Below are 17,055 nucleotides of genomic sequence, written 5' to 3'. Positions count from 1 at the left end.
CTGTGTGAAGTTTCCCGCTAAAAGCTGTAATTGGATATGATGCTATTAAAGGCATTTTAGAAGAATTTGTAGGACAATATGCACAGCTTTGCATTGTGCACAGCTTTGTACAGTGAAGCTATAAATACTAATTATTGCTGTACAGATAAAGTCACTGGGGAGGCATATGCAAAACTGAAGAGAAATATCCAATAGAGATTTGGCTAATTTGACAAAATGTATTTTTCTTTCCTTTTCCTTTAAAAAAGCAACAAAAAAAGATACAAAAAAAAATCCAGATAAAATCCGAAGCTGACTCCCCCCCCCCCCCCCCCCCCCCCCAAGGCAAATGAATGAGAGAAGACTAAAAAAGGCTGCAAGCTGAAATTGTTATTTAAAGTTATTAAAAAAGTATATTTTTGCCAAATATTAACAGTTATCTTCTTGTTTAATACTGTGAAGCTGCTTTAAAAAATCTTTATTGTATAAAACACTATAGAAATATATGTGACTTGACAAGCAATTCATAAACAAGATGATAACAGATGCATAAAGAAACAAACATCTGAATGTGTAAAAAAATGGTGGTCTTCACGTGAGGTTTTAATCAGGGTTACTGCAGTTAACTAAAACATTTTTGGGAATAAAAACAAATACAAAACACATCTAATTTTCTTTGAGCTTTATGTACGAAAATAACTAAAACTGAAATAAAAATGAATAGAAACAATGTAGACCTTCAAAAAACAATAAATACCTAGTTCTGGCACAAAACTCTATTCTCTATTCAAAACATTATCTACATAGATCGCACAGCTGATTGGTTGTTGTTGCATCAGCGGCCAATAAGCTGGGGCTCAACATTCAAACAAGTACCGGTAGTGTTGTTGTTAGCAGCCTGCAGCGTGCTTTCAGAAACCCTCCAACTTCCCCAGCTCCACCTGTATAGATCTGCATGACAGAACTAATACAAAAGCCAAAAAAATTCCTTAAAATTAAAAGGAAAACTAATAAAACTAAAACTAATTTAAAATATGAATAAAAAAAACTATAATGTATCTCAATGTAACTAAAATGTTTGAATCCGACTCGTGACATTAGGTGATAACCTCCCCATCATTTCCAGTCCTCTCTCTCTCCTCTCAAAAAGAAATGCTTTTTTTTTTTTTCAGCTGTGTTGTGGAGCTTATCTTAAGACCTCTGAGGAGCAGCAGGGGAGTGTCAGGAGGAGGAAGTGCAAGATAAAGAAAATGAGCAAAGAGTAAACGAAAGGGATGACATTCAGGCTACATTTCTATTTACTATTCTGAGCGAGTTCAACTCAAGGTGATCAAGCAGACCAACTGCTGAAAGACTCGACTCGCAGCAAGGACAGAGTGATTTGCACTGAAAGTCAAACGAGAGAAAATAAACAGCTTGAGAGAGGCCATCAACATACTTTACCCAAGCATTTATGCAAGGGTTGCAGTACTCAAGAGAGCAAATAAGCTAAAGTTAATGTCTGTGCCATCCAATCTGAAGTGGTACACTGTGGGCAAACTCAAATCGGAAGTGAGCATCCCTAAGCCCTAATCACTCCGAAGGGCAGAGCCATGGGGACTTTGGAGGGAGAAGGGTACTTGTGTCTTAATGAAGTTGTTTGGAAAGCATTTGGCGAAGGGAGCAATGAAGGACCATTCAATTTCCTCCTAAGCTTCACGTGGAATGTCATTGTGACAATGGGAATATCTTATTATTGCTGCTAATATGAAACAAATAAATGTCCATTTATAATTAAGTATTTAAAACATGCTTTATGTGTGTGTGTGCGTGTGTGTGTGTGTGTGTGTGTTCCCAATCTGCTCTTAACTTTATAAGTTAAGCATTAAACATGTAAAGCATTAAACACATTTCTTATCTATTCAACTTTTTTGAACGTATTATGAAATGCATGACGAAAATGTGTGTAATATCAAAGCAAAACAAAACAACTTGAATTATTCTGTTTATGCGTTAACTCCAATTCTCGCGCCATATTAAAATGAATCGCAAAGACTTGTCACCCTGGGTCACATGACCATAAAAGATTAAATTACTTCCTTAAAGTGACCATTGCATATTCCCTTCGCTAACGGACTTGTGAAGGGCCCTTCGTGAAAGAATTCAGTTGTTCACTTTTGTTTGGAACGACCCTACAAATGGCGTCCGCTACGGTTTGGGTGCAAAAACACGTTTGGAATTCTCCCTGTGGCCTAAATAAATTTTGGTAACAAAGAATCGCATTTGTGCACATTTTTAATAACACTTTCCGCATGCAATGAGCATAGAACACAGTAGTAAAATACTCTGACAGAGTTTTCTGCAATATCTACTCAACTATGTTGCAACGGAGGTCCTCCACAAGGGGAAGTGCTTAAGGAAGTTTGCAAGTGTATGTCTAAAACTGGAGTTAAACACAACCAGTATAGTCTGATTTGAAAATAAACCAATAATGAACCAGTTCTTTTTAGTTAATCAAACTAAAATACACAGTGCATCCTGTGTATTGTGATTCCAGAATGAAATACTCGTATGAATCAGTCCGTATTAACTATTGACTCGTATGAGCCAGTTCTTTTTAGAAAAATCAGACACATACAGGGCATCACGTGTAGTCTGTTTGAATGGAGAACGCATGCATGACTGAACGTGTATGAACTGGTTCTTTTTATTAAGTCAAAAACACAAAGGGCAACATAAAGTTGGTTTCTGACTCAAATATAAAAATAAGTCAAAATTCCTGTGCAGAAACACAAACATAACAGTGATCCTCTTTTTTAATTTTTAAAGAAAAAAGAAAGAATAATTATTCACTTAACTCTCCAGGGATAAAACAAAAATGTTTTGCAAGTCAATGAGGGATAGCTGAAAGATATGGAAGGTAGAAGTCTACCACGGCCACATAATAAGCCTCTTTATGCACTTTTATCACTGCTATCTGATAATGTACCCAGGATGGAGTTGGACCCGCTGTTCCACTCTCACTCTGGCTGAGGTCCAGGCCTGTGATAAGAAAACCATTATGCCCTTCCCTTTACTGTGCCTTTTAAGTCATTGCATGTTGCAGACAGGAAGTTGTGAAGAAGACATGGAATTAAATGACCTCTGTGATCATTTAAGTTAAGTTGAATCAGCACATATGGCCAGAACCATTCCATGAGATCAGCAGAAGAAGACATCTGCCAATGCACTACCATTCAAAAGCTTGGGGTCAGAAATTAAAACTTTTATTCAGCAAGGACACATTGATCAGAAGTGACCGTATAGACATTTATAATGTTACAAATTATTTATATTTCAAATAAATGCTGTTAAAGGATGGTTTCTGAAGTATGTGACAGTGAAGACTGGTGTAATGATGTGGAAATTCAGCTTTGCCCTAATGGAAATAAATTACATTTTCAAATATATTTGAAAAGAAAACTGCAGTTATTTTAAATTGTAATAATATTGCACAGTATTACTGCTTTTACTGTAATTTTAATCAAAATGAATGCAGCCTTGGTTCGCAAAAGAGACTTCTTTCAAAAATATAAAAAATGGAAATGGAGAAACGGTGAACACATCAAACTGACACGGTTTCCAAATCTGTGATGGAACAAGAGATTGTGATAAAAATAATTATACATATATATATATATATAATTGAATACATTTAGCAATTAAATAGAACACTTTTATCTTAATAAAATAATAATAAATACAAATTATTACATGTATTGTTGTTTTTTATTTGTGATTTAAAAAAAAATCAAGAATGTCTAACATGCAAAATCGCAGGAGGTATTTCAAATAAATAATAAGATGCCGAAGTAGGTAAAGACTAAACACTTTAGATGTGGAAAATATAATTTCCTCTGCATATTACATTAAGTTCTCTCAGGTTGTTAGGGGGCATTTGCTTATAGAGAGGCATATGGTATATGAGATGTTTGAACTTGATCATAAGACATGGTAACTAAAACAAAAGGTCCCATGACCAACCCCTACCATGCAGGGGACTATTAACTCCCTCAGACTGTACTATTTGACAATAAGAGCCTTTCCAGGAGCTTGTTGTTGCCTGGTGGGGGACACGTTGCCATTGGAGGCGATTGATGCTTTTTTTGAAAATCAAAAGAACAGGATATACATGTCTAGATTCCATTGTTGTTATGAAACCTGTGAGATCAACAACATCGCCGGCAGTTCCGTTCGTCTCTCCCCCACAATGCCTCCAAACAGATAACATGCACTGCTGTCTGACATTTAACACTAAATGTGAGAATGTTGGTTCAGTCCTACACATGAAGTAGCCAATCACTATACAACAAGCTCATTGACAGGCTTTCCATGACAGGGTGGGATTGCCCTCCCACTGTAGTCTGAGTAATCACTGTGCACTTTTAACTAAGTTATAGTAGTGCTTGCAAAGGCAATTAGGGATTCTCACATCTATAAGAAAAAACAAGAAAAAACTGAGTATTGAAGTCACCATGGAATCAAAATTCTTATTTGTTTTATTGAATGTTGCAGTATGTATTTATTATAAATGATTTATACATGCACATCCTTATTTTATTTCAATTCATGTGCCCTCAAAATCTTTCATTAAAATAACTTCCCCTCCCTCTTGCAGCGACATCTCTTCTCTTCTCTGATGATGTGTTTAACTAATGTGAGGGATGGACAACCTGTGAGTCACATGATGAGATCGACCAATAGAAAACAACTATCCAATCAATTCCTCATGGACAAAATCAAACATTAGTTTGATATTAGCTATTAGTTTCACTCTAATATACATCACAGTATAGTGAAGAAAGACTATCAGAACTTCTGTTTCATGGTGACTTTAATGGAATATTTCAGAAAAACATAATATGTATTATTTGCTCATTCTCATTTTAATTTTTGCAAAATTATTTTATGAAACACAAAAAAATATTGATAGATTAAGGATGGAGTGTATGATTTCTGCACAATTAGCGTCACTAAACAGAACTGCAAAAATATAATAGGTAAAAATGTAAACAGAGAAAACAATTACATAATTGACTGTTACATTTAAATGTAATAAACATTTTATTTTCCATCATAGCTCTTGAATTTCATCCATGGCTGAGTTCAATTTAAAAACATATTGCCATTGATAAGTCATGTAAGATTTGATGCCAAACAGCATTAGCATGTCATGTGACCAAACTACTCAGAACACCTTTGCAACCATCTTTTACACGGCTTATTATGGAGAGACTTATAGTGGATCAGGAACTATTTCGCACTCCTATTTTACTATTTCCAGTGAGTGAAGTATCTACACTTAGTTTTAACAGATGGACGAAAACATAAAGTAATTTTCAAACAAGCTATTATTGCCACATTCAAAATAAAAGAAGACATATTCAAGGTCAGTAACGTTCAAGAATGCATTTCATTATACTTTTACAAATGCCACAAGACACAAGTGATCATGACCGCCTGCTAAATAGCCCACAGGCTGAAACAACCTCAGGGAACCTGGTTATATAACCTGTCAAATGAAAACCTCACGTTTTTTTTTGATTGGGTCAACGGGAGAAATGTCCTTTGCAGCTAGTACTGGAGTCACAATTAACTTAGTCATCTGTAAGTTTATATTCAAGAACAGTGTGACATTGTGGTTGTTCAGACTAAAGAGGTTCTCGTCTCGTCAACCTTTGGCTCAGCTATGCACCATCACAGGTTTTGTTATGCAATTCTTCAAGGGAGACTCAAGGTGATGATACACAGGGCAACTTTTTGAGCAATGTTGCAGGGCAATCTTGCCGAGCGATTGTTGCTTGGGCACTTTCCCATTGAAAATGGGCAATACATTTCTATCTGGATCATTTAGATCGGTCGTGGGCCCAGTGTCTCATCTGGTTGCCCGTTGACGGCAACATTGCCCAAAAAGTTGCCCTGTGTATCATCGCCTTTACAGACAGGTTTAGAGGGAAAGATGGCCATGATGCTGTGAATGTGTTTTTTGCTGACACTCATTTGCATCTGCTGATTTCCCATTCAAAAGCTCTGGCTCAGTAAACTTCAGCAGTGAGAGCTACGTGAAAGAATAAGAAATCCTATGCAAATCGCAGTCTTTTAGTTTTCTCAGGTTTACACGGCACTAATGAATAAACATTACACTACACTAATGAATAAAGTAACACTGCTTGCTTCTCTGCAAATTGATCAACTAATGCTGCATCTGAAGTGGCATACAAAAAAGTCGCATTACACTGTTTAATGCTGCACAGACGCATTCATTAAAAATTGTAATGGCAAAAAATATTTTAAACGAATGTCTATTATAAATAAAAAATAATTTACAAATAAATGCATTTAAAAATAATGTTTTAGCTTTTAAAATATAAAATTATGAATATAAAAAATAAATTACATTGTACAATTATAAAATTATAATAGCAGAAATTATTTTCAATTAACGTCTATTATAAAATTTTAATAATTTTTAAATAAATAAACCTAAAAAACATTACAAATAATTTTTAAATATAAAATTATGAATATAAAAAAATCATTAAATTATAAAATTAAATACATCTATTTATAATGTATCTAAATACATAAATAAAAATGCTCTGTTAAGACAATAACACAGTTTAAAGCTGCACTTAATTTCCACAGAACCAAACCTGCATTAGAGCTGCCACTTGTGCTAGGGGGGCTGAAGTGGCTCAGAGATGCATATCTTAGTATGATTTTTATTCGGCTTTGCATCTTTAGACAGAATTTTGAATCGACACAGAGCCTGATCACAGTAGCCTTATAGGCTGTGTAAAGGTGCCTTAAAGGTGCAGTAAGCAATTTCTGAGAAATGCTGTTGAAAGTGGAATCGGACCGAGCACCACAACACACGTGTAGCCAATCAGCAGTAGGGGGCGTGTCCACTCATGATGAGGGAGGAGAGAGAGTGAGCAAGAGGGAGATTTGAAGAACGACTGAAGAAAGAGAAAAGTTCAGAGAAATATCACTGGTAAAAGAAGGGTTATGATCAGGCAAGAGCTTTAGAACCTGTGTTAATATTAGGAAAAGCTTTCCCGTGCTGGAGAGACCTAAGCGAGAAGGCCTGAAAACGGATGCTGAGCTTGTGTTGTTTCTGCTCCATGTGAGTAACATTGTTATAATGTTTGCTATAGTAACAAGACAGTTTTTTATGTGTCATTGTTTGTCTGGAGCTGGTGTACTGCTGGCGAATAACAATTAATTATTGCTTGCATATACTCTTGTATGCTGTATGTTACATTTTTGTTCTTCTTTATAATTCGTTCGTCATCTTCTTTATTATTGCATTATTTTGCTTCACTTCAGCTATGATAAAGAGACGTGATAAAGAGCGTTTTGGGGGCGGAGCAATGAATGAATATTGATTTCAAATATTAACAGTGTTTCTCAGAAATCCCTTAACAGAGCAATTTGTATCCTTTTTACCGCTCAGTAAAGCACATTCAAACACTGCAGTCCTACTGTATGTGTACTAGCAATATAACACAAAATATAGAACATTATTCACAAGCAGTGTTGCCAACTCTCGTATAAGACAAATAAGCAACCACAGCTTCAAAAACAAGCCCAATATTATTATATTATTCATTATCATCAATATTATTTGTTATCAATAAATGAGACTGCCCTGCAACCACTTTAGCAAAAACAGAAGTTATTTAACAAAAATCATCAACAAACAACATGCACTATCCTCCGATCACCAGTGAGCAGAATAGGTTTTGAGATGGAAAAGGAGAAAACGTGACGTGACATGAAGGCCAACTATGGTAACCCATACACAGAATTTATCCTCTACATTTAACCCATCCAAGTACGCATACTAATCTTGATGTCATGTGACCAAAACTTCTTTTAGTCAAAAGTTCACTTTCAAATCCCCCACTATAGGTATATTACTGTAATGATGATGGTGACATAATCCAGCCAGGGAGATGGTATTTTACACATCAAGGTCAAAAGAGCATGTCACATGCCATCTCAGCTCTTCTGTACTGATCTAAGAGCAGCTTAGTTAAATAAAACAGATCTTAATTCTTATATAAGAGGTGGTCAAACTGGTCAGGGTCAGTCTGTCTATTGGCTGTCTGCAGTCTGAATTCTAGGGAGGAATGTAGCATGCCAATGTGGGAGCAATAAAAAAATGTGCATGGGAGTGAGACCGCCGGTCACGACTGCTGTTCATCATTCAGCTGCTGCTTTGAAAGGCCCCAGAAAGATTTAAAATGAAATGAAATGACGTGGCTTATTGATCTGACAGAGGACTGGGATACAGATCAGACTTGTGCATTAAAAAGAACATAAAGTACAATCTCATCATGTTGCACATGAGTGGCATGGAGTAATCAAATAGGCTATTTTATTCAATTTTGTGTAAAAAAAAAAAAAAATCCTTTAGTCAGACAAATGGTGAGTCATAAAAAGAGATGTTATAGATGCTCTAAACTACAATGAATTATTACTAGACAAACCATGACCTCTTTATGCATTCTATGGACAAGACTGCAGAAATAGTGAGACTGTTATGTTAATATTTTATTCTGAACATATCTCATATTTGTGTTAATGAAGAAAAAGCTGCTACAAGGCTATTTTGCACAAAAGTGCAAACATCTGATACAGATTTATGTAATTCAGTACCGCTGCTGAAACGCTTTTGCAAACAAACACCTGGAAAAGGATCTGCACAAGAGACACTGAGCTTCGCAACCACAAACACTAGAGGAATATTTCTTCTTCCTCTCATTGTTCCTGGCTGTCATGTGATTTCGTGCCTCCAGGTACAAAGCTTGTCTAAACAACTGCCCAGTCAGGGTTATTTTCAACATGGCTAAAAGTTATTAGACTTTTCTCATGACCTCATTTGAACCGGTAAATTATAGCAATTCAATATGTTCTTTATGCCTTTTCTCATAACACACAGTACGTTTCAGTAATAGGACCAGATTTTATTCAATCTTATTCAGAAATAACGTAAATATGTAGTTATTGTGTTCTATCCCACTGACATTATAAAAGATCAATCAATAAGATGAGAACTGTACATTTTCTGTATATACCTTAAAGACTTGACTACAAAATGTCTGAACTGACTTCAGCTGAACAACAGCCGAAACGCATCATTTTCCTGTAATCACTGAAAAGCTGCTTTGAAACAATCTGTATATGTATATATAAAGCGCTATATAAATAAAGGTGACTTGACAAAAAAAGCCATTTACAATATTCACTGTTATTGCTCAGAGATAAATTATACAGTTCACTGAACACAGATTAACCTTTTGTGCCAATACATATGTGAACTAGCCCAGGTCTCCCCTACTTGAATGTTTTTATGTGTGATTTTTAAATAAGGAACACTTGAAAGATTATAAAAACATGCGAACATGTTTTAAAAACAGCATTCAATTATTTCCAAAATTGTTGTCTATAAGGACAGCCAACTAAGATATATTTTGTTGATCCTGGAACAACATTCCAGTCTGAAAATGTAGTCCTATCCCTACCCCTATAAGCCTAATCCTACTCATAACTTATCCTTAAAATGTAGATGGATAACATTGATGTAGAAGCACCTAACCCTGGCAGTAAGCCTAAACTTGACCCTCAAATCTGATTGGGTGATTAGAATGTTGTTCCAGGAACATTTTTTTTATTTATTTTTGGTGAAATCACGTTCACCATAATCGACAGCACAGGTTTTGAGATGCACGACTCGACATCTACGCCCGTCAAAATCTCGTTATTTCTAAGAACTTCTTCCCAGCGATAATATTACGTAATTTTTTGACTATTTGACTAGAGTAAAAGCTAAAATCTTGAAATGTAAAAATAGTCTGTCATGATTTTGCAATGAACAAATATAACAAGATAACATTTGAGTTTAATGTGTCCTAAATTATTTTAATTGGGCTAATACGTAGTAAATAGTAAAATTAAGGTAGTAAAGTTAAAGTTTTTTACTACCATGCATAGCTAAAATATTTCATATAATTCAACACATTAATAGGCTATGTCAAATATGACGTCTTGCCTACACGAGAGCGGAAGAACACACCGGTGAACTGGTAGCAGGTACAGGTGTATGTCCATCTGACAGGTTCAGACAGGTTACGTCGCAATAAACATAATTTTTTTAAATATCTTACCTCTATATGTCTTCTAAGGTGGGGGTCTATCTTGCTTTCAGAGAGAGACAGAGCGAGAGGTTGAGTGGACACTGATATTCCGAGAGCCTGTAATGTTTCTCTCACTAGATGTTAGTGCAGTCAGTGTCTCTGTACTTTGTGGAATCGTTATTGAACTGAAGGCGACTAAAGTCATACGGCAGCGAGTCTCCGCCTCCTCCTGCACTTCAGAGAAACATCTTTCATTCCCATAATACCACCACGCTCTCAATGTGAGCAGTTAACGCCACCTACTGGCTTGCTTGAGGTATCTATCTATCTATCTATCTATCTATCTATCTATCTATCTATCTATCTATCTATCTATCTATCTATCTATCTATCTATCTATCTATCTATCTATCTATCTATCTATCTATCTATCTATCTATCTATCTATCTATCTATCTATCTATCTATCTATCTATCATATTTCGGAGTTTAAATATTAACTGTCATATCATAGGCTACGTGTTGTTCTGTTTGTTTGTTTCTGTTCTTGTATTATGTTGAAAATTGCTACCTTGTTTATGCAATGCATTTTTTTTGGTCTGTATATCATTCTTGTTCTTCTATTCTATTTGTATTATTTAATTGTTGTTAGGCTACTCTTTTCTTGTTGTATGCCAATTATAATTATTGTATGCCTTGAGCAATGGAAAGGCGCTATATAAATTATGCTGCCTTCACTTGCTATAGGAAATGTCCTACTTCCCATTTCTGAAGTCGTAATTACGAGCTCATCGTATTCAAATTTTGACTTGGGAGGGCTTTAGGCAATTTACGATGATTGCGATAGCACGTAAAGGCAGCATTAAACATTATTATTATTATTTATACTTTCTAATTATTTCCACTTTTAAAAGAAATAAAAAAAAAGAGATTTAATAAAAACGAAACTCTTCCTGAATAAAACAGACTTTTATTTTGTTGGGACTTGTATTTTGAAATGTAACTAGGACTGTGAGTGTCAAAGCGCGCATATGCAATCAGACTGACTGGACAGATACTTGCATCCTTTTTGAAGCTATGTCAAGGTTAAGTATTACGTGTCGTTCTCTGTATCTTCTAAATTTGAGCTCCAGATGGAAATGCCACCAACAAACCTCCAGACTGTCAACAATGAGCAGTGGACTTGAAGTGAGTGAGTTTAAAACAAACATTTCCGGCATGTTAGCATGACTGAATTGCCTATATGTGTCGTGGTGTCTCATATTGCCTCATTTGTTGTAAATATCTCTTATTTGTTTATTATTATAGAGAGACAAATCTATTGTGTAAGGACGTGACTAGCACGATTTCTTTCTTTTTTTTCTTTTCTTTTTTTGGCTCTTTGAAAAATCAAACATGAAACTTTGCCTGTAGTTCAGTACTTTCAGTCTAAGTTAATTAGCCTACTTGATTCTGGTCATTCATGCTGAAATCTTGTCCAATTTGGATGAATTAAATAAGTGTAACTGTTTGTGTTTTAGTAGTCAGAAGGAAAAAAATGTTTCTTTAATTCTCTGTTTTGTTTATGACCCATTTGATTTTAGTCAATATGTGGTGGTGGCAAACTGAGGAGTAGTATTTCTTCAGCAAAGACAGTCACAAGGACCAGTGTATGGGAAGGACATACACAGGTAAAGGACTCAGACCCTTTTGTACCTTTTATGACAGAATTAAAATCAACATTTCTAAATAAATTATAAAAATGTATAAAGGTTTAAATGACCTGCTATCATATCCATCCATATTGTCTGATATTCAAATATTTTTAAGTGGTTTGATGGCAGTCTGAAGAGAAGAGAACTTCATTCAAGTGCACCTCTTGGAGAAGAAAACGCACCTCAGTTGAGGTAAATATTGTTCTGAGTGAATAGTGTAATCTTGTAATAATCACTGACTCGTAGAGCACAATATTTGCAATATTCCTTGTACTTTGATTATGCATTAAGATACTGCTGGTTATGATTTATCAATGTGTTGAAAATGTGTTTATTGTACGATTTATTCAAAAATTATTTTATATTAAATTTCTGGGTTGTATTTTAGTGTGTACAATTGCTTTAAAAGCATTAATATGCAGGTTTTTTTATTTGTTTAATTTGTTAACATTAGTTAGCTATATTAGTGAAAAAATAGTTCTAGTCTTTATTAATCTTGGTTAATGTTAATTTCAACATTTACTTAAACATTATTAAAATAATTAAAAAGGTTATATCTAATGTATTGCTCATTGTTAATATTAGGTATGCATTAAAGGGATGGTTCACCCAAAACTGAAAATTTTGTCATAATTTACTCACCCTCATGTTGTTCCAAATGAGTTTCTTTCTTCTGTTGAACACAAAAGAAGATATTCTGAATAATGTTGGAAATCAAACAGTTGCTGGTCCCCATTGACTTCCATAGTATTGTTTTCCTACTGTGGAAGTCAATGGCTACTGTCAACTGTTTGATTTCCAACATTATTTAAAATATCTTCTTTTGTTTACAACAGAAGAAAGAAATTCATCGGTTTAGATTATCATAAGGGTGCGTAAATTATGACAACATTTTCATTTATAGGGGACCTTATTGTTAAGTGTTACCTTCTCATATATTATTTATACATTAGCATGATCACATGCACCAATATTTTTGCAATTATGGGGTACTACTATTTTTTTTATTCTACAAAGTAATTGTTTTGTATAGAGAACTAACAGAGACTGACTATGGGAGACTAGCAGATGAGACAATGGACGCATTATCAGATTATTTTGAAGACCTCACAGATGAGAACTTCACTGGAATGGACTATGATGTTGTCTTTTCTGTAAGTACACATGCCCTTATTCTCACATCCTTACATGTTAACTGCCTGCTGTGCTTTTACATCTCAACTATATGAAAAGTCTGTTTTGCCTTGATGTCCAGTAGGGGTCAATGTTGGTCTAAAAACTAAAATGTTTTTATACAAGAAATGCTGTTTGCAACTGATTGCATCTGATTCTAGATTGAATTGTATATTCAGTGAGAAAATAACAGGGTAGAAATTTTTAATTGACCATTAGCAACAAAAAAAACATATACAGATACAATATAGACCATTGCCTTTACAAAAGAAAAATTAGCAAGATAAAAAATTCTTCAAGAACTATTAATTTAATTCAAATGAATTGAGTTGGTGTTTCCAACTGGTGTCTTTACTTAAACACACTTTACCTGTCACGTAACCCATTTGTCTAACCTTAACATCGCCAGCCTTTTTGTGGAACATTGCAATTAGGTTGTTGCTCTGTACGGTGAAAAGGGGTCGTAAAACTTTTATAATGGTATCTTTTCTTCTTTTATAGAAAAGAGGTTTGCTTGAGTGTTATTGTTGTTGAGTGCTCCCGCACAACTCCTGTTAAAAGTTCACAGCCAAAAACTGCTTTTTGTGCAGCATCCTTTGTTGGAGGACCTTGCAGAGAAAATGCATATGTCCTGCAGGATTTATGAAGGCTACAAACACTGAGCTTTTAGTATGTTATTGTAAGACCAGACTAATGTAACTTCCAATCATTAAACACACACACACACACACACACACACACACACACAGTCGTGCTCAGAATTACTGGTACCCCTGGTAAATATGATAAAAAATGGCTGTAAAAAATAAATCTGCATCGTTTATCCTTTTGATCTTTCATTAAAAAAATTGGCAAAAATCTAACCTTGCATTTAAGTCAAATAAATGAAAGTGGGGGGAAATCACATTATGAAATAAATGTTTTTCTCCAAAACACGTTGGCCACAATTATTGTTACCCCTAGAATTTTTTATGAGTAAAATATCTCTGAAGTATATATTTTTTTAGCACACCAGGGTGACTAGGAACATTAAATTGTCCAGCCATGACTTCTTGTTTCACAGGAGTTTAAATATGAGGATAAAAGGATAAACGATGCAGATTTATTTTTTACAGCCATTTTTTATCATATTTACCAGGGGTACCATTAATTCTGAGCACGACTGTGTGTATATATATATATATATATATATATATATATATATATATATATATATATATATATATATATATATATATATATATAAAATATAAAAATATAAATATAAAAAAAAAAATTCTATATATATCATTTATTTTTTATATTTTTACAAATATCGGTCTCAAACCCATGGAATGATTAAATCCTTGCACTGGTTCCATTTAAGCATCTGGCGGGTGGCCAGCAGGCCCTGCTGACAGATTGATTGGTCATTCACGCTCCTCGCTCTCCTCTGGCTGGATAAATGTCAGACGGTGAGCTTCCTGTCAGCTACTTGTTCTAAGCAGCTTGTTTTTACACCTCTCTATAGCCTCACATGCAGCCGGAAAACACTGTGCTGGTGTTTTCAACAGTAGCCTCACAGTGTAGCCGTCCCCTGAAATTTTATTCAGTAAAAAATCTCTTTTTGCACACTGACTCTGTTGCTACAGTTGATATTATATAATGATACCACAACCCTTTACATTAAACATTCGGACACCTGCAAGTCAAGGTTTGGTTGACAAATTGAGCCATGTTCCCAATGCTTGGCCTCGGATATGCCTATACATTCACACATACCGGTATATAGATCATCTTTTTTAAGGTTGTTTCATATACATTGTATCACCATCATTTTGTTCTTTACGAATTCTGAACCAGTGGTGTTATAGGCATCAGTTTTTTAGGTTTGCATATTTTTCTTTTTGATTTAGGATAATTATCTGTTAAAAAAATGAGTACACCCCTTGCATTTATTAATTTATTATTATTTATTTATTTGTTTTATTTATCTATTTTAAATGTTGGCATATTGATACTCAAACTTAATTTGGACGGCATTGATGGGTGAAAGTGATTATAAATAATTAAAAACATTTTATTTTTTTTAAAAAAGTCTACATAAATGAGAAACAAATAAGTGCACATCTTTTATTTTGATATATTTTGCAATTATAAGTTGAATATTTGTAAAAAATAATCTTTCAGGTCGTCCTCCCTGTCAATGCTGCTGTTTCAATGTTAAAGCCACAGACTAAAGCTCTCATACATTTACATGTGTGTTATGTCTTAAGGGTGGTGTGCTGACGGTGAAAGTTGGCTCTGACCACGGCACATACGTTATCAACAAACAGACACCCAACCGACAGATTTGGCTTTCGTCGCCGACAAGGTTAGACAGTCATTTGTTGATGTTCCTATATAATGCTTAACTGTATTTAATCCGTTTTATGTAAAAGAATGAGAATTAAATCGGCAAATTTCTTGATAACGTACTTATGTACTCATTACTTTGTGTCAGTATTTTGTATTCTTTAACTGAGTGGCATTAGAAATGCTAGTTCTTGAATTACATATTAACAGTGTGATATAATGAGAGCGCATATGTTCAGTTTTCAGCTTCATCAGACATTTCTGAATGTTTCCTTTCTCAGTGGGCCAAAGCGCTACGATTGGACGGGGGAGCGATGGGTGTATGCTCACGATGGTGTGACGTTGCACAGTCTGCTCTCCAAAGAGTTGTCTGTCATCTTCAAATCAAATATAGACCTGTCGCATCTCATCCATTCATGATGAGAACAATTTGAAAAACAGACACCGTTATTGATCTTTTCCTCGCCAGTTCTCTTGTGACTTTCGTGATCTTAACAAGTTACTACTGTAGCCAATGCTCAAAAAACCTGGCTGGCTTGATGTTTTATGGTTTATATATACCCATTGTTCACAGACCTACAAATTGGCCCTAAAAGCACAGTCCTCAGATAAACTGCAGGGAGGATTTATTTGTCTGCATCAAACCTATATGTTATAAATGCACTCATAAAGTGCTCTCATAATCAAATCCCTGTAAATGAACCTGGTTGGATTAAAGAGATTGTTTAATGGCTCTCAAACCACCTGAATAAGACGAATGGTCACAGATTGTTTTTCGGAGGCTGTGTTTATCTGCGGCATTTTGCACGCCTGGCCCTGGTTGAACTAGAGGCTGCTGGGTAGATGCAGGAAAAGAAGAGGATTACGACTGACAGATGGAGAAGTTCTTGCTCTAAAAGCCCCCGGCCAGAGCCTTTATTTAAGAATTATCTGTGAATAACGGCATCGCTCTCCGATCATATTCCTCAGAGCTTTACTACCACCCTCAGATGATTTAAACATACCAGCCCAAATTAGCATCAACCCACCCATCAGTTAAACTGGTGTCATTAACTCTGGTGGTGGAACCTAGTCGATCATTACTCCAGACGCCTCTTAACATAACAGCCCATGTATCGCAACATTAACTTGATACGCAGTCCATGCAAATGTTGAAATGTGTGATGTATTTAATCAGGTTGTATATGATGAATGGCACATCTCCCCCAGTGTTGATGTCTGACATCTGATGTCTCTGTCCATTGATGCATATGTAAATATAATGTTAAATAAATTATAATGTTTGTTTTATTTTCATTGTATACATGTCATAGTTTTATTTTTATTATTCATTATTATTAATATTTATGATTTTGAATGATTATTATTAATACATGTTAAAATAATAATACTTGGTTGCGTTTTATTAATTAATTAATGAAATGTTCAAAGACAATGTTCTAGGCCACTATCTTTAGATGGTTTTCAGTAGTTAAAATGTTCACATTGTATTATTATAATTTTAAATTATTATGGTTATTATTAATACATGCTAACATTATAATTCTTAGTTGTTTTTATTTATTTATTTTTATTTGCAAGACAATGTTTTAGACCAATATTTTATCATAATATTATCATTAAAATATGATTATTAGAAGTATTATTATAATTTTAAATGATTATGGTTAATACATGCTTAAATTATTATTCTTAGTTTTTTATTTTTATTAATT

General features: G+C 34.5%; 2 protein-coding genes across 3 annotated transcripts in view; one reads left to right on the top strand and one right to left on the bottom strand.

Moving 5' to 3' along the window:
• The window catches only part of pip5k1bb (phosphatidylinositol-4-phosphate 5-kinase, type I, beta b), a 44,634-nt gene extending 34,242 nt beyond the window's left edge, over nt 1-10,392 (bottom strand). The window contains exon 1 of one of the 2 annotated variants that reach the window (XR_013800424.1): nt 10,170-10,326. The gene's annotated coding sequence lies outside the window, so the exon portion shown is untranslated. Of the gene's footprint in view, nt 1-10,169 lie in introns of both variants that reach the window. The other variant, XM_079637175.1, reaches the window with a different exon arrangement.
• Nucleotides 10,393-11,126: 734 nt separating this feature from the next.
• fxn (frataxin) lies at nt 11,127-16,639 on the top strand. The gene is made up of 6 exons (XM_079637177.1): nt 11,127-11,327; nt 11,723-11,809; nt 11,949-12,025; nt 12,867-12,987; nt 15,262-15,359; nt 15,622-16,639. The coding sequence occupies exons 1-6, from the start codon at nt 11,217-11,219 to the stop codon at nt 15,758-15,760; spliced, it is 633 nt and encodes a 210-aa protein (XP_079493303.1). The 5' UTR covers nt 11,127-11,216; the 3' UTR covers nt 15,761-16,639.
• The last annotated feature ends 416 nt before the right edge of the window (nt 16,640-17,055 follow it).

This window comes from Phoxinus phoxinus, assembly GCF_949152265.1.
Source record: "Phoxinus phoxinus genome assembly, chromosome: 15".
NCBI lineage: Eukaryota > Metazoa > Chordata > Actinopteri > Cypriniformes > Leuciscidae > Phoxinus > Phoxinus phoxinus.
This window is presented reverse-complemented; position numbering and strand designations above follow the sequence as displayed.

Coding starts and splice junctions, on each gene's coding strand:
- fxn (XM_079637177.1), top strand. CDS start 11,217: ATGTCAAGGTTAAGTATTACGTGTCGTTCTCTGTATCTTCTAAATTTG. Junction 11,328..11,722: donor CAATGAGCAGTGGACTTGAA/GTGAGTGAGTTT, acceptor ATTTGATTTTAG/TCAATATGTGGTGGTGGCAA. Junction 11,810..11,948: donor TATGGGAAGGACATACACAG/GTAAAGGACTCA, acceptor AATATTTTTAAG/TGGTTTGATGGCAGTCTGAA.